Source organism: Stegostoma tigrinum, chromosome 6 (assembly GCF_030684315.1).
Source record: "Stegostoma tigrinum isolate sSteTig4 chromosome 6, sSteTig4.hap1, whole genome shotgun sequence".
Classification (NCBI taxonomy): domain Eukaryota; kingdom Metazoa; phylum Chordata; class Chondrichthyes; order Orectolobiformes; family Stegostomatidae; genus Stegostoma; species Stegostoma tigrinum.
In genome coordinates, this window is record NC_081359.1 from 14,292,249 (window position 1) to 14,318,107 (window position 25,859).

The 25,859-nt window shown below is 45.6% G+C and overlaps 1 protein-coding gene across 1 annotated transcript in view; it reads right to left on the minus strand.

Moving 5' to 3' along the window:
- The window catches only part of LOC125453227 (collagen alpha-2(IV) chain), a 195,852-nt gene that overhangs the window by 14,583 nt on the left and 155,410 nt on the right, over positions 1–25,859 (minus strand). Inside the window, exons 34-39 of the mRNA XM_059646445.1 lie at positions 18,254–18,435; positions 15,678–15,741; positions 13,426–13,500; positions 13,231–13,338; positions 11,939–12,046; positions 2,720–2,791 (exon numbers count right to left, since the gene is read on the minus strand). Coding sequence (XP_059502428.1) covers positions 2,720–2,791; positions 11,939–12,046; positions 13,231–13,338; positions 13,426–13,500; positions 15,678–15,741; positions 18,254–18,435 — 609 coding nt within the window. The remainder of the gene's footprint in view (positions 1–2,719; positions 2,792–11,938; positions 12,047–13,230; positions 13,339–13,425; positions 13,501–15,677; positions 15,742–18,253; positions 18,436–25,859) is intronic.

Sequence of the window (25,859 nt, forward strand, 5' to 3'; positions counted from 1 at the left end):
CACCTTTGGGCTATGGGAGGAAACCAGTGCAGACACGGGGAGAATGTGCAAACTCTACAAAGACTGTTGCCTGAGGATGGAATTGAACCTGGATCCCTGGTAATGTGAGGCAGCAGTGCTAACCATTGAGCCACCGTATGGCCCAATTTGGTCAAACACAATGATAATGGGAACTGCAGATGCTGGAGAATCCAAGATAACAAAGTGTGGAGCTGGATGAACACAGCAGACCAAGCAGCATCTCAGGAGCACAAAAGCTGACGTTTCGGGCCTAGACCCTTCATCAGAGAGGGGGATGCGGAGAGGGAACTGGAATAAATAGGGAGAGAGGGGGAGGCGGACCGAAGATGGAGAGAAAACAAGATAGGTAGAGAGGAGAGTATAGGTGAGGAGGTAGGGAGGGGATAGGTCAGTCCAGGGAAGATGGACAGGTCAAGGAGGTGGGATGAGGTGGTAGGGAGGAAATGGAGGTGCGGCTTGAAGTGGGAGGAAGGGATGGGTGAGAGGAAGAACAGGTTAGGGAAGCAGAGACAGGCTGGGCTGGTTTTGAGATGCAGTGGGGGGAGGGGACGAGCTGGGCTGGTTTTGTGATGCAGTGGGGGGGAGGGGAAGAACTGGGCTGGTTTTGGGATGCAGTGGGGGAAGGGGAGATTTTGAAGCTTGTGAAGTCCACATTGATACCATTGGGCTGCAGGGTTCCCAAGCGGAATATGAGTTGCTGTTCCTGCAACCTTCGGGTGGCATCATTCCATATCAAGCAGATGTTCACTTGCACATCTGCCAATGTGGTATATTGTATCCATTGCACCCGGTGTGGCTTCCTCTACATTGGGGAAACCAAGCGGAGGCTTGGGGACCGCTTTGCAGAACACCTCCGCTCGGTTCGCAACAAGCAACTGCACCTCCCAGTCGCAAACCATTTCAACTCCCCCTCCCATTCCTCAGACGACATGTCCATCATGGGCCTCCTGCAGTGCCACAATGATGCCACCCGAAGGTTGCAGGAACAGCAACTCATATTCTGCTTGAGAACCCTGCAGCCCAATGGTATCAATGTGGACTTCACAAGCTTCAAAATCTCCCCTTCCCGCACTGCATCCCTAAACCAGCCCAGTTCTTCCCCTCCCCCCACTGCATCACAAAACCAGCCCAGCTTGTCCTGTCCCCCCACTGCATCCCAAAACCAGTCCAGCCTGTCTCTGCTTCCCTAACCTGTTCTTCCTCTCACCCATCCCTTCCTCCCACTTCAAGCTGCACCTCCATTTCCTACCTACCACCTCATCCTGCCTCCTTGACCTGTCCATCTTCCCTGGACTGACCTATCCCCTCCCTACCTCCTCACCTATACTCTCCTCTCCACCTATCTTCTTTTCTCACCATCTTCGGTCTGCTTCCCCCTGTCTCCCTATTTATTCCAGTTCCCTCTCCCCATCCCCCTCTCTGATGAAGGGTCTAGGCCCGAAACGTCAGCTCCTGAAATGCTGCTTGGCCTGCTGTGTTCATCCACCTCCACACTTTGTTATCTTGGTCAAACACAACTAGTGTGTACTAAATCTCTGCTGGTTTTCCTTCATTATTCCACATTTGTCCAAGTGACTGCTAATTTTCTCCTGGATTAATGTTTCTAAAAGTTTTCTTAAGGTTAAATGAGAGAAAAGCTGCAAGCTTATTTCCCAGATGCTTTCTCCCATCGGTAGGGGGTGGATGGGTTAAAAGGATTAGATCACGTTGCATGCTAGTGCACCCATCCCGCACAGCCCCAATATCCCCAGAATGTACCTTGGCGTGGGGATCTTTCCTGTGAATAAGCAACAGCAGCTAATTCCAGCCTCCAACGCCCATTTTCCAATTTTGACCCAGTTGCCCACCATCTGCAATCTTGTTGCCTTGCTGACAGTGGCAGGCAATTGCCGAGCTGACAGAGGTTTGGGCTTTGCTAAAGCTGATACTAAAGAACTGAATTTCACAGCTTGTGTTCGCACTGAGTCCCATTGGACCTCGATCCGGGCCCCCAGGAGTGGGGAGTAGAGTGGGAGGCAGGAGTTTTATGAAGCTCCACTCCAAGAGACTGAAGCAACATCTACCACAGAAAAGGTTTTCAACAAAAAAAAAGGAATCTTTGATGTAGCAAAATATCTCAAGGTGTTTTCCCGCATGTTTTATCAGATAAACTTTGACTACGAGCAACAAAAGGAGATATTAGCTTGATCAAAGTGTTAGTCAGTTTTAAAGGTTGTCTTAAGGAGTGAAATGAAGACCAGAAATTGGAGAGTTTTAGTGAGAGATTTCCAGAGCCTGGGGTGTGGGCAATCAAAAGCATGGTGGAATGTTTAAACTGACGGATGCTCCAGAATGGGAGGGTTGCAGGGGGCTTACAGGCTGGAGGGCTCCACAGACACAAGAAGTGGGGAGACCATGGAGGAAACTGGAAACAATCTTAGGGAATTGTTTAACTCAGAGCCAATACAGGCTGATGAACACGGTGCGTGCTAATTGAACAGGAGTTTGTGAGATGAAAAACACAGTCGGCAGAGTTTTGAGTGGCCTCACATTTCAAGTGGGTAGACTCTGGGAGACCAGGAGTGAGTTGGAATAGTTAAGCCTTAAGGATGACAACAGCATGAATATTAACAGAATTTATTAGGGGTCATGAGAATATACGAACTCCTGTTATCTGTACCATGTAGAGAATAATCAGCGAAAAATCTATAGTCTGTACCTGGGGATCCTGGGAAGCCTTTGTTTCCTTTTAACCCATCTAAACCAGGTAGACCATCAGGACCAATCAAACCTGTGGGAGCAATCAAAATTCAAATGTGTCAGTCTTAATATCCCGAGCACTTTAGTTTCACTGGTTTCCATTGAAAATCATCTGAGCTTTTTTAAAAAAACCCACAGAGTCAATAAAGATACTCATCAATGAAAGATTTGCCTTTGAGGGGTAACCAGCTGAAATCGGATTGCCAGTTCTGGAAAACTCCTGAACGGACAATAAGCAAACAATGAATGAATTTCAGTGTCACAGTGAGTGGGCAGGCAGGGGGAGATTGTACAGAAATTCCACATCCCCAACATGAAAACTCTGACTCACTCGCCATTTATTAGGAACTTATCTGTTCCTATGTACAGGAGAAACTTTTAGATCTTTGGTTCCCAAAGGCTGATCTCACTCCATGTCTGGGTTTAAGGTAAGCTTATCAATAGAGATTGATCACTGCCATTGACCAAGAGCTCTAATATTCTTGAGTTTGTGATGAATAGGATGGTGGGAGGTGACATTAATAGGTACTGCTCTGTTCTGGTGTTGTAATCCCAATGTTCCCCAGACACAATCAAATGAGACATCTTACATACAAAGTGCTGGGGAACACTGTTCATAAAGTGCAGGATATTAATAAGCCAATCGCAGCCTCTCCTCTGAAGCAGGAAGAGTCAGAGACTCCAGCTTCCCATCTTTTACTCTCCTGAGGTTTGGGATCACTATGAAAGTTTGATTCCGAGGCTTTTTAAAAAGAGTTTTGTGTTATAATCGACCAGTCTGGCAGCCAATTGGCCAGAGCTGCAAAGTTTGTACCAAGGTAGAAACAGATTAGGAGTCAGAGGACAAGGGATCTGGTGCCCAAATGAACAGTTTGAGCAAGTGTTGGAAGTTGGAAAGGTGTTGGCCCAGTCTGATCCGGCAGAGTACAAGAAGAGATGGAGTTTTACTCTCCCATCCTTTGGGCCTAGGTCAAACACAAATTCCTGCTATCAGTGGATGTTGCAACAATAGATTTAGATGGCCTTTTTAACACAGTATAACGTCCCAAGGTGCTTGACAGCAGTGATTTTCAAACATGATTTGACACCAAACGCAGATATAGGAACACATGATCAAAAAATCTACTCAAAGCTATAGGTTTTAAGGAATACCTTGAGGCAGAAAGAGAGATTTAGGAAGAAAAGGCTGGAATGCAGGCCCCGAGCAACCATGGCACCTATGATGGAATTATTTCAAATGGTGAAGATGACAGAGTTAGAGGAGTTCAAAGATCCCGGAGGGCTTTTGACATTGTGGGTTGTGACCCCAGTTGAGATTTTGGAGTCAAAGCAATGGCTGCTGTGGAGTTTAGATTGATTTCTGGTCCATTTACGTCCTGTTTTTTAAACTAGTAGGCATGGACAAACAGACAGACCTTTGAGGCCCAACTCCTGCTGCAAGAAAAGATCATCACTCGGTTACAACATCCACTTCCTCTTCAGCCCCACTTCACAGCTCCTGCAGGCCATCCCATTTGTCACAATGATCTCCCTCTGGGATCACAGTCTGGCCATTAAAATGGGATGACACCAAGAAAAAAGAAAGAGAAGCACTGGTTTCAGGGCTGATGAAGGTTGCAGTGATAGGGAGGTGTACAAACGTGAAGGAATCTGAACACTGGCCTTCCAATGATACAGGGACGATGCTCACGTGTCTCACTGACCCCACAGTGATCTGTTTCTGACCTGATGTTTCTCCTGCAAAACGGGCTGGATCATTGCTCGAAATATTACCCGGAGTCACGGAGACCCTCCGAACCTTTAATCGTGGCGATTGGGACTCAATTCTGGGTTTTCACTCTGAAATAACTCTACAAAGGCCGATATCCTGTCACCAAGTCACCCTTTATTTACATGAGCACAGTACATGGACTCTGACCAGCCAGCTCAGTGTCAGAGCCTACAAGTGAGGAGACTCTAAGACTCTCTTAATTTTTTGTTTGTTGTACTACTACTGCTCAGTAGTAGTACTTAATTTTCTTCCAGGTCACCCGTGGCCGTGTGTGCAGTGACTTAGTAAAAAAAAAGACACCGTTGTGTAAGAATTTTGTTCAATATTTCTAACACCAAGAAGAACACCCATGTGGCCAGGGACCAGTACACAAGCAAAGCCCGATAAGGGCAGTGCTTATGTAAAGAAGTGAAGAGGGAGGGAAGGTATTGAATCAAAATAGGATTGGAGGGGGAAATACAGGACTCCAACCCCCGCAGTGCCCACCGCTCCCTAAAGGCATCAAGAGCATTGGTAAACACTGAGTTCCGTCTCCGATGACACCCGGAACATAACTGTGGAAGAGGGACAGGCGGTCAGCAGAGATGACCCCTTCCATGGCCCACTGCCTGGACCTGTTTATACCAGCCTGGGCAGGCCCATTAGGAAATCCTCCACGCCCCTCTGCATTGGATACCCAAAGATCAGAAGCGTGCGGCTGAAGTGCAACTCAAAAACATGACAAAAGGTTTTTCAGGTAACTAAAAAGGGAGTGCAAACACCCACAACCGATAATATACTCTGGTCCACGGACCCCACAGCATCACCACAAAATAAGTGGCTGGGCCGGACGTCCACGAGCCACCGCAGTCTGCATTCATAACAGACTTCATGCAGCAATCTCCACCCCAGACTCCCAAGGGAAAGAGGGAGGCCTCCCACTTAGAGACCCTTCCACTGGGAATCCCCACTGCCCAGCAGTAAATAGGCAAGCCAAGGTGTGTCTGGGTGGTGGAAGAGACTCATGCTTATTTTTTTTTTGTGCACAGTACACTGGCTGTGACCAGCCAGCTCAGAGCCAGTCCCCAGAACTGAGGAGATCCTAATCTCCTGGCTATACGTTTTTTAATTAATTTTCTTACACTGCTGCCATACAGCTTATTTACCCCAGCACCCTTGTTTGTGCGTGTGCGGGTGTGAGACACAGTAAAAAAAAAGGTGTGCAAGCAACTTTATTAACGTACCATCACCAGGAAAAAAACACCCACGTGTGACCAAAGAATCAGTATCTAGCAGAGTCCGTAGGGGCAAAGCCTACATGAAAGAAAAAGTGAGGGCGTTGGTAGGGATCAAATCAAAAGAGAGTTGGAGGTGTGAAGACTCCTGTATATATGTGTCAGCCATGGCTCCCTGATATGCCCTGCGTTAACAACCCTCAATAGGGAACTCTTTCAATGGGATCACCTGTTCCAATCACTACATGTTCTCAATTTTTGTCAGAACAGAATAAAGTTGCAGACTAGTTCAGGTCATGATTCTACCCCCTTTAATTCAGCCCTCCTAGGGTAGTTGCCACCCTAATGCTATCTTATCAATACAGATGTTGTATACTCCCACATCAAGTGAGATAATCTTACTGCTGAGAGCAAACCATCAGAGAGAGAGGCTCAGGTGAAATTGGTCATTGAACACAACAATGCAATTGCCCCTGGAAAGCCAAAGTTTATATTATTGCATCATCCAAAAAAAACTCAACATCTCTAATCACATTGTTAAATATTAAAGTAGTGCTCAAGGCATCAGGAGATTGGAATTTACATTTTCTTCAAATTTACAGTGATAATCTGGTCATCTCTCCAGTCACACATTAACTATCCTTCAAAAGATTGCAAGGGTGGCAGATGACAAATACAATTCATCATTTCATAAACGAGATTCAGACTCTCTCTAATAACACACAGTAAAATCAAAAGAATCATTGTGAATAAGATCATAGGTACATGGATAGGCAGTGGACTACAGGATCCCTGCTAAATTGTGAGCTGACAATGAAGTTGGCTGGTGGAGAGGATTTTGAGCATGACAAATTAAAGGGTGAGTGTGAAAAGATAAACACTGTACTGCTGAACTCAACAAGCAGTAATTTGTATTGTGAAATAAATCACACAATTATTAATGAATTATTTTCTGAAGAGGGGTCTAGGCCTGAAACGTCAGCCTTCCTGCTCCTCTGATGCTGCTTGGCCTGCTGTGTTCATCCAGCTCTACACCTTGTTATCTCAATTATTAATGCGTTGCTTCATAAATCTTCAAAATTATTAAATAACATCCACCCTGTCCATGCAAAGAATTTGCTTCAAAAGATTGAGGGTTAGAGTTGGTATTAGTAGGTTCATGGGAAAAATCTACAAATGCTTTTGGCAGTGAATGATTATCTCATTGCCTTCCAAGAACCACTATTAATTTCAACTTTTCTGCACACTTGAAAGCACGGGAAAAGCACATTCAGCAAGACAGAAATCTGCGAAATTTGTTCTACCACAGATAAACTATAATCCTAGGGATTTAATGTACTACTTAAAAAAAGAAAAGGGTCAAAATGAGTAGAAGGGCCAAGGGAAATTCATAGGCTGCAAGGGAAATATAGTAATTCTCTAACATGATAATCAAGCCATAAGGGCACAGTCACTGACATTAATAAGGAATGATTTCAAAATTGCAGAATCTGAACTATCAGTAATAGGTGTAAAAAACTCAAATGAAATTGGATATGGAATGTGATAAAGTAAATGTATTTTGCAAGTTAGTGGATTCGCAACTTGACCAATCAGGACATTATTGCATCATGCTGACAAGTATGATGTGAAAATCATGGTAAATAAGGGACTGGGTGCAATATTAAAGTGATATTGATGCACAGGGTAAGGCTATTTATCCCAAGGAAAAGCTACTGAAAACTTATTTTTTATTGGATAACTCTTTCATAGTGATGACGCAGACAAAACGGGCTGAAGGGCTTCCATCTGTTCTGTGTAAAGCAATGGTTATAATGGGATGGGATGAATCAAGTTGGTGAATTTTGCATTTGATAGATAATTCCTGACTGCTGGGATAATTTGGCAATTCAGATCCAGGATTCAGAATACGATTCAGGCCTACCCAGGAGCCATTGCCTGGGGTGTGACCAAGGGCAAACATCTCTCACTATCTGTCTGTCTGGCTATGTGTCTAGTTCAGAGTTAGCAAGGCTTATCCCTGGGAAGTAAGCTGGAGCTGGTCATTGGAACATGGCCCTGCTTTAAAGGAAAATTAAACTCCGATTTGAATTTAACGTAAAAATGATAAGAGTTAGTGGGTCAGTGAAGCTTTGAAACTATTCCCCATGTGGAGTTTTATTGGCCAGAAGTGAGCACCGAGAGAATTGACTGGAGAAACTATGCACTAGAGTTTTGCAGTTTTAAAACTCAAGAGGAAAATCAGCTTTCTTTTTATTGCTTTCTGGGACTTGGGTAATTATTTTGTCATCCTTTCAGGGGATGTGGGCACCAGGGGTAGCTCAGTGTTTATTACCCATCCCTAATGCCCTCAAATATGTGGTGATGAGCTGCCTTCTTGAACTGGTGCAGACTATGTGGTGTACACTGTTCATAAGGACATAAGAACTAGGAGCAGGAGTAGGCCATCCGGCCCCTCAAGCCAGCCCTGCAATTTAATAAGATCATGGCTGATATTTTTGAGACTCAGCTCCACTTACCCACACACTCACTATAGCCCTTAATTCCTTTACTGTTCAAAAATTTATCTGGCTTTGCCTGAAAAACATTCAGCGAGGTAGCTTCAACCGCTTCATTGGGCAGGGAATTCCACAGATTCACAACCCTTTGGGTGAAGAAGTTCCTCCTGATCTCAGTTCTACATCTGCTTCCCTTTATTTTGAGGCAATGCCCTCTAGTCCCAGTTTCACCTGCTAGTGGAAACAACCTCCCTGCTTCCACCTTATATGTTCCTGTAAGATCTCCCCTCAATTTTCTGAATTTCAATGAGTATAATCCCAGTCTACTCAGTCTCTCCTCATAATCCAACCCTCTCAACTCTGGAATCAACTGAGTGAATCTCCTCTGCACCCCTCCAGTGCTCGTATATCCCTTCTCAAGTAAGGAGACCAAAACTGCAGACAGTATTCCAGGTGTGGCCTCACCAGGACCCTACACAGCTGCAGCACAGCCTCCCTGTTTTTAAACTCCATCCCTCTAGCAATGGCAGACAAAAATCGATTTGCCTTTTTAATCACCTGCTGCATCTGCAATCCTACTTTTAGCGATTTATGCACAAGGACACCCAGGTCCCCCTGCATAGCAGCGTGCTGCAATTTTTTACCATTTAAAACATAGTCCATTTTGCTGTTATTCCTACTGAAATGGATGACTGCACACTTAACAACATTGTACTCCATCTGCCAGACCTTGGCCCACTCACTTAGACAATCTATATCCCTCTGCAGATTTTCAGTGTCTTCTGCACACTATGCTCTACCACTCACCCTGGTGTCATCTGCAAATTTTGACACACCACATTTAGTCCCTAGCTCCAAATCATCTATGTAAATTATAAACAATTGCGGTCCCAGCACTGATCCCTGAGGCACACCACTAACCACTGACCGCCAAGTAGAAAAACACCCATTTACCCCTACTCTTTGCTTTCTACTGGTCAACCAATCCTCTGTCCATGCCAATACACTGTCTGTAATACCATGCAACTTTATCTTGGGTAGCAGCTTTTGGTGTGGCACCTTGTCAAATGCCTTCTGGAAATCCAGATACACCACATCGCCTACCATGCAAGTAATGTCCTCAAAGAATTCCACCAAATTAGTTAAACATGACATACCCTTCATGAAATGATGCTGGTGTTTCCAATGGGACAATTTATATTCAGATGTCTTGCTATTTCTTCCTTAATGATAGATTCAAGCATTTTCCCCACGACCGAAGTTAAGCTAACTGGCGTATAATTACCTGCTTTTTATCTACATCCTTTTTCAAACAGTGGCATCACATTGGCTGTTCTCCAATCTGCGGGAGCCACCCCAGAGTCTGGTGAATTTTGGTAAATAATTACTAGTGTATTTGCTATTTCCCCCATCACCTCTTTTAGTACCTGGATATATTTCATTAGGGCCAGGAGACTTGTCTACCTTTAACCCCATTAGCTTGTCCAGCACTGCCTCCTCAGTGATAATGATAATTTCTAGGTCCTCGCCTGCTATACCCTTCTTGCTATTAGTTTTTGGCATGTTATTTGTGTCTTCCACTGCGAAGACTGTCACAAAATAACTGTTTAATGTCTCAGCTATTTCCTCATTCCCAGTTATTAAACTGGACTTCTCATTCTCTAAAGGACCAATGTTTAACTTCACCACTCTTTTACGATTTACATACTTATAGAAACTTTTGCTGCCTGTTTTTATATTCTGAGCTAGTTTACTCTCATAATCTATCTTACATTTCTTTATAACTGTTTTTGTGGCTTTCTGTAGGCCTTTAAAGATTTCCCAGTCTCCTGGTTTCCCACTACTCTTTGCTTTATTATATGTGTTGTTTTTCAATCTGATACTTTCCTTTATTTCCTTAGATATCCATGGCTGGCTCTCTCTTTCCCTACAGTTCTTCCTTATCACTGGAACATACTTCTGCTGAGCACTGTGAAAAATCGTTTTGTAAGTCCTCCACTGTTCCTCAGTTGACCCACCATAAAGTTTTTGTTCTCATTCTACCTTAGCTAACTCCTCCCTCATTCCTTCATTGTCTCCTTTGTTTAAGCACAGGACCTAGGTACTGGATTTAACCTTCTCACACTCCATCTGTATTTTAAATTCGATCATACGGTGATCACTCTTTCCGAGAGGATCCCTAACTGTGAGATCATTCATTTTTCCTGCCTCATTACATAGGACTAGATCTAAGATAGCATTCTTCCTCGTAGGTTCCATTATATATTGTTCAAGGGAATTATCGCGGATGCATTCTATGAACCCCTCCTCAAGGCTGCCATGGCCGACCTGGTTTGACCAATCGATATGTAGATTAAAATCCCCCATGTTAATTGCTGTACCATTTTTGCATGCATTAGCTATTTCTATGTTTATTCCCTGCCTCACCACAATGTCATTATTTGGTGGCCGATAGACCACACCTATCAGTGACTTCTTCTCCCTGCTATTCCTAATTTCCACCCAAACGGATTCAACATTTTGTTCAGTAGAACCTATAACATCTCTCACTACTGCCCCGATATCATCCTGAAAGATCAGAGCAACAGCACCTCCCTTACCTTCCTGTCTGTCCTTCTGAACAGTTTGATACCCCTGGATATTTAACTCCCAGTCATGACCATCCTGTAACCATGTCTCTGTAACAGCCACTAAATCATAGCCATTTGCCATAAGTTGCGCCGTCAACTCATCCACCTTGTTATCTGAATGCTTGGAGCATTCGAAAAGTGCCCTTATGCCAGTTTTTGCACCTTCTTTTTGCATCCTATTACCTCCATTACTGACAGCTCTTGAGTTCTCCTTCCCTTTAACACTTTTCCTAATTTTCAATGGGTCACCTGCTGCTTTGCCTTACATTAATTGTTATTCTCCCTCTACGCTCACTTCTCCCTTCCCCCCTACTTACTAGTTTAAAGTCCTATTAACCACCCTATTTACCCTTTCAGCCAGAACACAGAACCTGCCCTGTTCAGGTGGAATCCATCCCAGCGGTATAGATCCCTCCTGTCCCAGAACTGATGCCAGTGCGCCATGAAAAGGAAACCTTCTTTCCCACACCACTCTTTTAGCCACGTGTTTAATTCCCTGATCCTCATTGGTCTTCTGAAACCATCTCAGAGGATAGTTAAGAGTCAACCACATTGCTGCTGGTCTGGGAACATTTATGGGCCAGGACATAACCCAAAGAACCTAAGGTAAATGAGTGAATCAGCTGGGTTCTTCTGACAACCTGCTAGTTTCATTTTTGACTTTTACCGAGACCGTGTTTATATTTCCAGATTGTTAAACTGAATTCAACATCTACAACAAACCCAGTGTGGGATTTGAACTCCCGTTCTCTGGATATCGCTACGTTGCCGTACCTCGGCTTAATCTCCTACCGCCGCTCCTGCGGAGTGAGACTCTGCACCCAGTTACTCCAAACTTACTCTAGGATCCATGGGTAATATTAGGTTGCATTTTCACATTGGGCTGCCCTGATGTGGAATTCCTCTCGATGGCAGTGCTGAACAAAAAAAAATATTGTAGTTGTGTTGCTCCCTCTAATTCACTGGGGACAGCCTTAATCTACCCCAGTGTTTTCCATAGGATCTTGAGCATGCTTTACAACAGATGCACGTGATTTTGGTCATGCCTTGACACACTTATTTTACCTTTAGATCCTTGATATCCTGGAAATCCCATGTACCCCTTCGGACCAGGTGAGCCGGTGGGACCTCGTGATCCTCTGTCTCCCACTAACCCAGGGTAACCAGGGGAGCCTGTCAGTCAAAATAACCAAAGCATCAGTTCCATCTGAAAATGCACAAAGAGTCAGTCACGGGTGAGGGAGGAGGAAGCTTTATCAGAAGCAGCAACAGGTAATATTAATTTGCCAGCTCTTTTCTTGGCCAGCCTGCCTGGTATGCAACACTCGTTTTGTTTCATTGTGTTTGTTACAGAGGCTACGATTTGCTGAGAAACACTTTAGGAATTCTGAGGGCGTGGAGCCACTAGAGAAATACAGATTCCCTCTTTACCTCACACCTGGGTGAGAAACCTTTGCTGTTTATGAACTGAAAATTGTGTCTTACAGTCCTGGTAAAGTAGGAGGATGGGGAAGATTTTGCGAGGTGCTGTTCCTCATCTCCTGCTGTCCAACAACCTGCGTTAATATAGCACGGTGAGGGGAGGGATGAAATCAGGGAAGGGAGATGGGAGGAGGAGCAGGGAGGAGGTGGGGAAGGAGATGGGGTGGAGACGAGAGTAGGCACTGCATTTGCTGCATGTTCCAGGCCACTGTCCTGAAGCTGAGTTGTTGAATGTGGAAATGTGACTGAGAGAGGAATCAGCAACATTTGCCTTTCCACACATAGACCACAATTTTAACCACCATACCTGAAAGAGACAGAACACACTCTCACATTCCTGATTTGCTCCTCAATGATAGCTTGTGGCTTAGTGGTTAGCACTGCTGCCTCACAGCACCAGGGACCTGGGTTTGATTCCACTCTTGGGCAGCTGTCTGTGTGGAGTTTGCATACTCTCCCTGTGTCTGCGTGGGTTTCCTCCCACAGTCCAAAGATGTGCAGGTTAGGTGGATTAGCCTTGGGATAGGGTAGGGGGGTGGATCTGGGTGGGATGCTCTTGGTGTGGACTTGATGGGCTGAATGGCCTGCTTCCTCACTGTGGAGATGCTGCCTCATGGTGATGCTGACTGACATTGGGAGGGCTGAAATTCACACTGAGAATGTTCAACACTTGCACTAAATGGGGACATTAACCCTGGAGTTATTGTCAGGTAGACGGTTGTTTTTAATGGATGGGTGAATTAAAATGAACCAAACAGCATCTTTGATTTTTAGGTATTTATATAGAAATCATGAACACTCAGGTAAGTAAACAGAATAATATTGTCTCCTGGTGCTTGGTACTCAGGCATAAGGATTCAGAGCAGGATACTCACCTTGTTTACCTGTAAGTCCCTGATCACCTGGAGATCCTTTCATGCCCTCTATGCCTGGTTCTCCTGTAAGTCCACGTGTGCCTGGTAGACCAGGGGGACCCGATGCTCCTGAAATGTAATGCACAGGGTTTAATGTCGGACCCAGAATAAACATGGATGCCATCTCATTGAGTAAGACAATGGTAAAACACTGACCTTTCAATCCCGGATCACCAATTTTTCCCTTATATCCGGGACGTCCTGGAATGTTCATTGTATCTCCTAGTTCACCTGTGGTAAGGCATGTAACAATAGTGCTGCGTCAAAGAGTGAAACACTTGCACACTTTACACTGAAGCAAGAGTAATTACACCCAGTTAACATACCGATTCAGTTTGCAATTCATCATCAACTTCCCACAATTAACAGCCCACTTTTCAGTTCTGAGGAAGGGTCACCAGATCCGGAACGTCAACTCTGTTTTTCCCCTTCACAGATGCTGCCAGACCTGCTGGGATTCTCTTGTATTCTCTGCGTTTGTTAAAAATCTATCATTCTCAGGTTAAACATTTTCAACTGATCACCAATTTCAAAGGCTTTTTAAGTTGAGGGTTCTAGTGGAGGTTGTAGAATCCCTATAGTGTGGAAGCAGGCCATTTGGCCCATAAGGTCCACACCAACACTCCACAGAGCGTCCCATGCAGACCCACTCCCTACCCTATTCCTGTATTTCCCATGACTAATTCACCTAACTAACACATCCCTGAACACTAGGAGCAATTTAGCATGGCCAATCCATCCTAACCTGCATATTTTTGGATTGTGGAAGGCAGCCAGACCACCAGAGGAAATCCATGGGGAGAACATGCAAACTCCACATGGACTGCTGCCTGAAGCTGGAACTGACGCACCCCCCCCGGACCCCAACCCCTCGCCTTCCAGACCCTGGTGCTGAGAGGCAGCAGTGTTAACCAGCACTGTGCAAATCTCATTTGAGCCACCTGAAATGAAGGGACTGATTTTCCTCTCCTTGGAGTTGGACAGGGAAGTGGAGAGAACAGCAAATAATTGGGCTATTTTGCCCAGCAGGGATACGAGTACCCCTTCCACCTCAGCAAATAAGTTCTGGGAGAAAGGTCCTTTTTGATCTGCCACCTATGAAAATCCAGAAGAGATCAATTAGCAGCTGCTTAAGGGCCTGAACTCACCACTAGCGAGTATGCTGTTCCGGTAAATCAGAAAATTAGCTGTTTTCCCATCAGGAAAACCAGGGGCTATCTGGTTTCAGGGTATGAGGGTGCCCTCTATTTGCCAGGTACCTTGCATCAGTCATCAGAGAGAGGATACTAGTCACATGCCAGAAACAACGATAGATCAGGAAATGAAAGGGAAGAAGGAACGATGGAAAAATCACAATCGCCAGACAAGTGGGAGAGTCTAGAACTCAGTGACACTGTTAGAAAATCAGGGATTGCCCATTTTTAAAAGAAAGGTTAAGTGAATTTCTTTTCTGCCTGAGGGTTGTGGGTCTTTGCAACTATCTCCCTGTAAGGGTAGAAGAAGCAGGATCCTTGAATATTTATAAGACAGAGGCATATAAATTCTTGCTGAGCAAGAGTTATCAGGTTGTGTGGAAATACAGATCTGAGGTTACAGTCAGATCGACCACAATCATATTAACTGACAGAGAAGGCCTGAGGGCCCAAATGAGCTGCTCCCGGTCCCCATTTTGTACATTTGTATGTCCCAGTCTGGGGCCAATAATGGGCAAGGAAGGGACAATGAAGCCATCCCCCTGCCTGGTCTCCCCATCTCACTGAAGACTGCAACCAGAGAACCCTACTCCTTTAAAAACAAACACTCACCTGGAGAACATCACAGCCCTTCCCAGCTGGGACTCTCACTGTGGTCTCCATATCCCAGTGGCTGCCAGCCTCTGATTGGCCAGCACCATCAGCAGGGACTTCAGTGACATAACTCCTGATTGGATGAAGAGCTCTAATGGCTTGATTTGGTGAATTCACACTTAAGACACAGAACAATTCATCCTGAAGATGAACTTAATATTCGCTTCACTGATGCTGCATGACCTGTTGAGTATTTTCAGCTATTTTTATGTTTTAATGTTAGGTTTCCCCTTTCTTTGTAGAAATAAAGTAGCATTGAAAATGAGGGCAGGAGTGAGCCATTCAGCCCATCAGGTACATCATTGCTGAGAGGAAATGTCTCCAAATATCGTCCCCAAATGCCCCCTTATTCTGGATTTCGTCTCTCAGAAGCAATCTGCCTGATCAACACCTTCATCATCTGAAACAGCTCAGTGAGATCCATCACCCCGATCACCAGTTTGAGATTGAACCTGTCACCAAAAAACACCAACACCGATTCGAGAATGTTGCTCACATTTCTCAGGGAGAACTAAGTCTAAATCTGTCCGTGTTGCTGGAATTTGTCTCACTTTCACTCACCTTTCAATCCTGGTGTGCCTGGGAAACCGAGAGCTCCAGGCAGGCCGATATTTCCTGAGACACCCTGTAATGGAATTATCACAAATTAACAAAACAGACTTGCACCTCAATAGAACCACTCATGTTAGCATGTGCCAGAACACTTCACTATCAAGGAATTACTTTAGAACTGGAATTGCTGCTGTAGGATAACAGGAGACAATTTGTGGACAGAAGAACCCACTAACAGCGATGTGAGACTGTCTGGATAATAGGTTTCTGACTGTCCTTGATCAAAATTGACCCGGGATACAGTAAGAACTCCTGCACTTCATGGATCAGTCTGCTGGCAATGTATCACCTATTTGTGTTTATTGTTGGTAGTCTGTTCAGCTCAAGGTACCTGAGACAGCAGACAGAGCTTTGTTTAAATATTTCATTCAACAGGTTGTACTTCCAACAGTGCAGTGCTTCCTCACCACTGATTATCTGACAGTGCAACGCTCTCTCAGTACTGACCCTCTGTCAGTGCAGCGCTCCCTCAGTACTGACCCTCTGACAGTGCAGCACTCCCTCAGTACTGACCCTCTGTCAGTGCGGCGCTCCCTCAGTACTGACCCTCTGACAGTGCAGCACTCCCTCAGTACTGACCCTCTGACAGTGCAGGGCTCCCTCAGTACTGACCCTCTGACAGTGTAGCACTCCCTCAGTACTGACCCTCTGACAGTGCAGCACTCCCTCAGTACTGACCCACTGACAGTGCAGCGCTCCCTCAGTACTGACCCTCTGACAGTGCAGCGCTCCCTCAGTACTGACCCTCTGACAGTGCAGCACTCCCTCAGTACTGACCCTCTGACAGTGCAGCACTCCCTCAGTACTGACCCTCTGACAGTGCAGCACTCCCTCAGTACTGTCCCTCTGACAGTACAGTGCTCCCTCAGTACTGACCCTCTGACAGTGCAGCGCTCCCTCAGTACTGACCCTCAACAGTGCAGCGCTCCCTCAGCCCTGACCCTCTGACAGTGCAGCACTCCCTCAGTACTGACCCTCTGACAGTGCAGTGCTCCCTCAGTACTGACCCTCTGACAGTGCAGCACTCCCTCAGTACTGACCCTCAACAGTGCAGCGCTCCCTCAGCCCTGACCCTCTGACAGTGCAGCACTCCCTCAGTACTGACCCTCTGACAGTGCAGCGCTCCCTCAGTACTGACCCTCTGACAGTGCAGTGCTCCCTCAGTACTGACCCTCTGACAGTGCAGCGCTCCCTCAGTACTGACCCTCTGACAGTGCAGCGCTCCCTCAGTACTGACCCTCTGACAGTGCAGCGCTCCCTCAGTACTGACCCTCTGACAGTGCAGTGCTCCCTCAGTACTGACCCTCTGACAGTGCAGCGCTCCCTCAGTACTGACCCTCTGACAGTGCAGCGCTCCCTCAGTACTGACCCTCTGACAGTGCAGTGCTCCCTCAGTACTGACCCTCTGACAGTGCAGTGCTCCCTCAGCCCTGACCCTCTGACAGTGCAGCGCTCCCTCAGTACTGACCCTCTGACAGTGCAGCGCTCCCTCAGTACTGACCCTCTGACAGTGCAGCGCTCCCTCACTACTGACCCTCTGACAGTGCAGCGCTCCCTCAGTACTGACCCTCTGACAGTGCAGCGCTCCCTCAGTACTGACCCTCTGACAGTGCAGCGCTCCCTCAGTACTGACCCTCTGACAGTGCAGCACTCCCTCAGTACTGACCCTCCGACAGTGCAGTGCTCCCTCAGTACTGACCCCCGACAGTGCAGCTCTCCCTCAGTACTGACCCCCGACAGTGCAGCGCTCCCTCAGTACTGACCCTCTGACAGTGCAGTGCTCCCTCAGTACTGACCCCCGACAGTGCAGCTCTCCCTCAGTACTGACCCCCGACAGTGCAGCGTTCCCTCAGTACTGACCCTCTGACAGTGCAGCACTCCCTCAGTACTGACCCTCTGACAGTGCAGTGCTCCCTCAGTACTGACCCCCAACAGTGCAGCTCTCCCTCAGTACTGACCCCCGACAGTGCAGCGTTCCCTCAGTACTGACCCTCTGACAGTGCAGCACTCCCTCAGTACTGACCCTCTGACAGTGCAGCGCTCCCTCAGTACTGACCCCCAACAGTGCAGCGTTCCCTCAGTACTGACCCTCTGACAGTGCAGCGCTCCCTCAGTACTGACCCACTGACAGTGCAGCGCTCCCTCAGTACTGACTTTCTGACAGTGCAGCTCTCCCTCAGTACTGACCCCCGACAGTGCAGTGCTCCCTCCGTACTGACCCTCTGACAGTGCAGCCCTCCCTCAGTACTGACCCTCTGACGGTGCAGCACTCCCTCAGTACTGACCCTCTGACAGTGCAGCGCTCCCTCAGTACTGACTCTCTGACAGTGCAGCACTCCTTAAGTACTGCATTGGGAGTGCCACTCTGGATTATGATCTCATACCCCTATAGAGCACTATGAAGCCAGAAATCTCTGTATCTCGTGAGAACGCAAGCTACTCAGCCACTCTTGATACTGGGAACAAAATCTGTACCCTGTGTAAATAAATCCGGGCGGCACACAGACAATTTATTTCAAACCCACCTTCTCACCAATCATCCCAGGGAAACCACTAATGCCTGGAGGTCCAGGGGATCCTGGCATCCCTTTGCCTCCAAGTTCTCCTGGCACACCTGGGATTCCTGGAAATCCTTTCTGTTGTCCTGGTGTTCCAGGGAGACCAGGCTGTCCTTGCTGTCCTGGGTATCCTGGCATCCCCTTCGACCCTGATCGAAAAAAGCAACAGAAGCAAACTTGACTGTGCTCTCAAGTTTTCTAATTCCTTTGGTCTCTGAGCAGAAGGACACCAATAATAACTTGTGTTCATACAGCACCTTTAATTTTGAGAAATATTCCAAGGACATGAATCTACGTGAGGAGATATTTGGACACGAAAGCAAAAGTTTGGTCAAGGAGTTAGGTTTTAAATTGTGCCTTAAAAGGAGATGCCAGAGTCAGGAAGATGAGGGGAGGGAATTTGAAAACTCAGTACTTGCACGACAGATGATACAGCCACTGACAGTGGAGTAATTATAACTGCAATAATATACCAGAATTTAAACCAGATAAACCAGATACCAGAACTTGGAGTGCAAAGATCTCAGAGGGCCATAGAGCCGGAGAAGATTGCTGAAATTGGGAGGGGTGTGACCTTTTATAGATTTAAAATTGATCTTCAGGATTTTAAACTTGAGCTGTTGTTAGTCAGTGGGCATGTAGCTAAAATGGTGAAGTTTCTGCTGGATGCAAGTTAGTAGAATAGCTAAGAGATCACTGGAATGACTATTTTTAAAGGTGCATCTCTAAACTTCATCTTCCAGAGTGCTAGGTTCATTTTGAAGAATGTAGTACTGAACATATTGATCAATGATTCCAACTGATGCCTTACGGAGTAAGCCAGTGGCCTACATCTGTTCCTGAATCCTGTGTTTGTATGTGAGGAGTAGGGATGTGTGAGGTGAGCTACGCTGTCCACAATGATAAATCATCAAGTATAGGAAATGAAGTGGGACATTCAGCCATCGAATCTGTTCGACCATTCAATGAGATCATGGCTGATCTGATAATTCTCAACTCCACTTTCCTGCCATTTTGCCATAACTGTTTATTCCCTTACTGATTTAAAATCAATCTAGGCATTAAGACTACTTAACAGCCCAGCCTTGACAGCCCTCTGTGGTGAGGAATCCACAGGCTGACCACCCTATGAAAGATAAATAAATCCTCGCCTCTGTTCTAATTGGGCAACTCTTTACTCTGGGAGATAATGCCCTCTGGTCCGAGATTCTCCAACAGGTGGAAACAACATTTCTGCACCTACCCTGTCAAATTCCCTAAGAATTCTATCTGTTTCAATAAGGTCTCCTCTCATTCTTCTAAACTTCACAAAATACAGGCCCAACTTACCCTACCTCTGCTCTTAGACAGTCTCTCCATACCTCGTATCAGCCTGCTGAATCTTTTCTGCACTGCTTCCAGTGCTAATATATCTTTCCTTAGATATATGGAACAAAACTGTTCACAATATTCTAAGTGTGGTCTTGTATCGTCCGAAGTTTGAGCCTTATATAGTTTTAGCAAGACCTCCCTGTTGTTATCCTCCATTCTCTTCGAAATAAATCCCAAAGGACCATTTGATTTCCCTATGACCTGCTGAACTTGGATACTAGGTTCTGGTGATTCAGGCTACAAGGAATGAACTTCCAAAGGAAGTGGTGGATGTGGGTGCAGTTACAATGTTTAAAAGACATTTGTACAGGTACATGAATAGGAAACGATTGGAGGGATATGATCAAAAGCAGGCACGTAGGACCAGGTTGGTTTGGGATTATGGTCGGCATGGATTAGTTGGACTGAAGGGTCTGTTTCTGTGCTGTATGACTCTATGACTCTGAATTCCACGGCTCTGGAGAAAGTATGTTGATCGTGAATGAGTTATTGAGGCTGAACACAAAACGTCCCGGGAGCAATCTGAGGTCATACATACACAACATTTTTCATGTTGTTTTGGTGCAAGCCAACTCTTCAGCAAATAAATCATGTTCATTGAAACATAACGTGACTGGCACAGACATGAACTCACACAGTCCCTTACAGCATTGCATGCACCAATAATCACTTTAAATGTTTATCTGCATTGGGTTTCCTACTCCCAGTTGTATTTAAAAAGAAAACATGGTTTTAACCCTAACCCTAAATGCTAGCAGCCAATTCCCACAGACCAGGCCTCACCTGGCCACTGACCTCAAGTTGTGGGAGGGTGAGGGAATGTCCCTATGCTTCTGGACACAGTGGAGAACACTCAAGCCATGTGGATCCCAGCCTAAATGAGCTTTAATCAGAGTTCTCAGTGCTGCTCACTGAGCAAATGAGAAACCCTACCCTTGAAGGTAGGCACTGTTAACCATCCAGGGTAGGATTAGGGTCCCCAAGGAATCGAAGATTAATATCCAAGAAACTGCTCTGAGGAAAAACCCAGGGGAGAAATCATCAGGGCATTTAAACAATACCACAACTTTTTTCTAAAGTTCTGGAAGTGAGTAACGGGGAAGCTGGATTGAAGTTGGGAATGTTTCAATTAGCGGCAAAGGGCGGGATTTTACAGAGGTTGCTCGGACGCTGACAGGGGATAAAAAGTACACCCTGAATCTCGGCTAAGGAACCTGCCTGGCAATAGGCAGGAAGCCTTCCAATTGGCTCCCCGATGAAGAATGATGGGCAGGTTGTCTGTGCTATTGGTCCAATCACAGGCCAGCAGCTCAGAAGCCTCATCAGTACCACTGGGAGTGATGGTATCAGGAGAGGTGGGTATTGTGAGGGGTGGGCACGACTGAGGAATGTAGGAGAAGATATTGAGTGTATAGGAGGTAGGTGAAGGAACAATTTTAAAAATTCATGGTGTGATTGCCATGGTGGAACGCCCCTCAGGGGAGCCCAATGGAGCCACAAGGATTGCCCTTAATGCCCAGTGACCCTTCTTTGACCACAAGATGCTCCCCACCCCTCCCTAGGCTATTGCTGGTGGTGTCCCTGTGCAGAGTAAAGTCCCCCCACTGTTGGCGAAAAGCAGTAAACTGTAAGACAGTTTGATTTCGGATTAGATTTAAAGCAGAGAAATCTAAGATGATGGATTTTGGATGACAAAAACAAGGATTCCAGTGTTATTATCTCCAGAGAAAGGAATACCTTTAAAAGAAATCCAAATTTCCAGTTGATAGCTGAAAGATTTCACAACAAGACTTCATGTTTTAAGATTTTTATGCCAGTAACCCGGCTAAAAGCAATGACTAAACATAGTGTATACTTTCAGAAATTTCCTTCTTTTTATTCACTCATGGGACTTGGGTGTCACTGGTTGGGTCAGCATTGTTGCCCTCCCTAACAACCCCTGTGAGAGTTGTGTTGAGTTGCCTTCTTGAACCACTGCAGTCCCCCTGTTGTGGGTTGACCCTCAATGCCATTAGGGAGCGAATGCCAGGGTTTTGACTCCGCGACATTGAGGGAATGGCGATATATTTCCCAGTCACGATAGTGAGTGGCTTGGAGGGGAACTTACAGATGGTGGTGTTTCCATGTATCTGCCTTCTTGATGTGAGCGGTTGTGGGTTTGGAAGGTGCTGTCTGAAGATCTTTGGTGAACTTCTGCGGTGCATCTTGTAGATAGTACACACTGCTGCTACTGAGTGTCGGTGGTGGAGGGAGTGAATGCTTGTGGATACAGTGCCAGTCAAATGGGCTGCTTTGTCTTTGATGGTGTCAAGCTTCTTGAGTGTTGTTGGGCTGAACCCATCAGGCAAATGGGGAGTATTCCATCACATTCCTGACTTGTGCCTTGTAGATGGTGATCAGGATCTGGGCAGTCAGGAGGTGAGTTATTTGCTGTAGTATTCCTTGCCTCTGACCAGCTCTTATAGCAACTGCATTTATGTGGTGCGTCCAGTTGAGTTTCTGATCAATGGGTAACCCCCAGGATGTTGATAATGAGGGAATTCAGTGATGGTAGCACTACTTAATGTCAACAGACAATGGTTAGAGTGTTTCTTAATGGAGATGATCAATGTCTGTTATTTTGCGGGATGAATATTAGTTGCCACTTGTCAGCCCAAGCATGGATATTGGCCAGACCTTGTTGCTTTCGAACATAGAGACAACAAGGTACAGAGCTGGATGAACACTGCAGGCCAAGCAGCATCATAGGAGCAGGCGAGCTGATGTTTCGGGCCTAGACCCTTCTTCAGAAAGTTTCTGGAGAAGGATCTAGGCCCGAAACATCAGCTATTCTGCTCCTATGATGCTGCTTGGCCTGCCGTGTTCATCCAGCTCTACACCTTGCTCTATCAGATTCTCCAGCATCTGCAGTTCCTACTATCTCTGCTTTTGAACGTAGACTGCTTCAGTATCTGAGGAGTTGCAAATGGTGCTGAATATTGTACAATCATCAGTGAATATCCTCACTTTTGACCTTATGTTGGATGGAAAGTCATTGATGAAGCAGCTGAAAGTTTTTGGACCTAGGACGCTAACCTGAGGGAAGCCTGCAGAGACATCCTGGAGCTGAGATGACTGGCCTCCAACAACCACAGCCATCTTCCTGTGTGTCAGATACGACTCTAACCACCAGAGGTTTTGCTCCCTGATGCCCGTTGATTTCAGTTTTTCTCATGCCACACAGCCTTGATGTCAAGGACTGTTACTCTCAATCTCACTTCTGGAATTCAGCTCTTTTATCCATGTTTGAATCAAGACCATAATGGGGTCAGGAGCTGAGTGGTCCTGGCGGAACCCAAACTGGGCGTCACTGAGCAGGTTATTGCTGAGCAGTTGCTGCTTGATAGCACTATTACTGACACCTTCCATCGTTTTACAGATGTTTGAGCGTAGACTGTTGGGGCAGTAATTGTCTGGGTTGGATTTGTCCTGCTTTTTATGTACAGGGCATACCTGGGCAATTTTCCACATTGTCGGGTAGATGCCAGTGTTGTAACTGTACTGGAACAGCTTGGCTTGGGGAGCAGCAAGTCCTGGAGCACAAGTCTTCAGTACTAGACTTTGCAGTATCCAATACCCTCAATTGTTTCTTGATATCACATGGACTGAATCAAATTGGCTGAAGGCTAATAACAGTCAGAAATAGATAATTAACTTAGCACCTCTGGCTGAAGATTGCTGCAAATGTTTAAGCCTCATCTTTTGCACTGATGAGTTGGGCTCTTTCATTATTGAGGATTGTGCATCCCCCTCCTCTAGTGTTAAGTCATGGGTCATACAGCACAGAAACAGATCCTTTTGTCCAACCAGTCCACGCTGACCAAGTTTCCAAACTAAACCAGTCACACCTGCCTGCACTTGGCCCATATCCTTCCAAATATTTCTTATTCATATACTTATTCCAATGTCTTTTAAATGTTTTAACTGTACTTGCATTCACCACTTCCTCTAGATTTTTCTTCCCACATAGGAACCAATCTCTGAGTAAAGAAGTTGCATCTCAGGTCTTTTTCAAATCTTTCCCCCCTCACATTAAAAATATGCTCCCTAGTCTTGAAGTCCATAACCCAAGAGAAAAGGCATTTGCTATTCACCTTATCTATACCCCATGTGATCTAATAAACCTCTATATAGTGATTCCTCAACCTTCTTTGCTCCAGTACAAAAAGTTCAAGCCTATCCAGCTTCTCCTTATGACTCAGTTGTTTAAAAAGCAGCAAATTGTTTAATTTTCCACTAACATTCATGACAGCAGAGCCTAGATGTGATCCATTGGTTGTGGGATCTCTTAGCTCGGTCTACACTTGCGGCTTATGCTGTTGCCGTGGAAGTAGTCTTGTTTGGTATCCTCACCAGACGCCTCATTGATAGATATGTCTGGCGTTGCTCCTGGCATGTCCTCCTGTACTCTTCATTGAACTAGAGTTGATCCCCTAACTTGATGGTAATGGCTGACTGGGGGATATGCAGGGCCTGATGTCGTAGATTGGTCTGGAGTCCCGTTCTGCTGCTGTTGATGGCCTACAGCACCTCATGGATATCCAGTCTTTGAGTTCGCCTTTTGCTTTTAATGGAACTGAGAAAGAAAAACCACTTCATGGATATCATTTATCTTGTCCCATAAGTAGTCATTGAATTCTCCTGGAACAAATCCAATTTGATCTTTAGCTCCTGAGGGTTTAATTCTGTTGCTTTCGTTCTCAATGTAATAACATTTTGCTCTAGAATTGTTTTTCACACTAAGAGCTTTTGCGGTAAACGCTCTTGTACATAAGCTAGATGAATCTTGTTTCAAATGCTCACAAGGCTGGTCTTATTAATCCAAGCACAAACCCCCATCCACATTTCAGTGCGATGAACCATTGAAACTTTCAACGTCCAACTGTGGCCACTCTCTCAGATCCTGTCCCATTACCTGGGTCTGAGATTTTAGGAGACATTTTAGAAACATCTCCCATTTCAGAGCCCAACACAACGGTGATGTGAATCACGTGGGGCCTACGTCCACCTATAAAATCGGATTGTCTGTGCAACTGTTTTCTTTTAATCTCGGCAGTAACCTAGTGTATACAACACCTTCCTGGGATTTTGGGTACCAGCAGTCAGACCATTGTAAATATGGATGCTGCTGCTGTTGATGCCAAATGTGAACACCTACACTTTCTTTTCAGCAAACAATCCAGGCCTTTCTTTAATCTTTACTCAGCCACATTGGCTAGCCTTGCTGTTAGGCAATAGATCGTAATTTTCGAAAGGGTCCAGACCTGAAATGTCAGCTTTCCTGCTCCTCTAATGCTGCTTGGCTTGCTGCGTTCCTCCAGCTCTACACCTTGTTATCCCAGATTCTCCAGCATCGGCAGTTCCTACAATCTCTGAGATCGTATAATTGCCTTTCTCTTACTCTAAGTTAAAGACACAGTCGCAAACATAACCATTTCATTCACAACATTTCTTTAATACCAGTCAGTTTGGATATAATCAGCATTGCCAATCTGAGTAAATTAAGAATTACACTTCTCTGAAGTTCAAAAAAGAGCTCAGAATCAATGACTGATGCAGGCCATTTAGCCCATTGTGCCTGCGCTATGACTTTGAAAGAGCTGTTCAAATTATGCCACACCCCTGCTCCATTTACACTTCCTGATGCCTCAGGAAGGCAGCCAACAGAATCAAAGACCCCTCCCACGCCAGTTGTATTCTCTTCCAACCTTTTCCATTGGGCGGAAGATACAAAAGCTCTTACCACATCTACCAACAAATTCAAGGTCAGCTTCTTCCCTGCTGTTATCAGGCTTCTGAATGGACCTCTCAAATTTTAAATTTAATGTTGATCTTGCTGTTTGTGCACCTTCTCTGCAGGGGTAACATTGTATTCGTCATTCCGTTCTATTACCCTAATGCGCTTTGTATGGTACGATCTGCCTGTACAGCACGCAAAGCTAAACTTTGCACTGTACCTAGGTACATGTAGCAAGAATAAATCAAATCAAACTTTCCCCATAGTCCCGCAATTATTTGCTTTGTAACTTCCTTGCAAAAGTTATTGAAGCTACTTCCACTGCCCCTTCACACAGTACATTCCCAGGCCCAGCAAGTCACTGAGTACAAAAGAAATACTCATTTCCACCCAAGAAGTTGACAGGGTTCGATCAAACAGCAACAC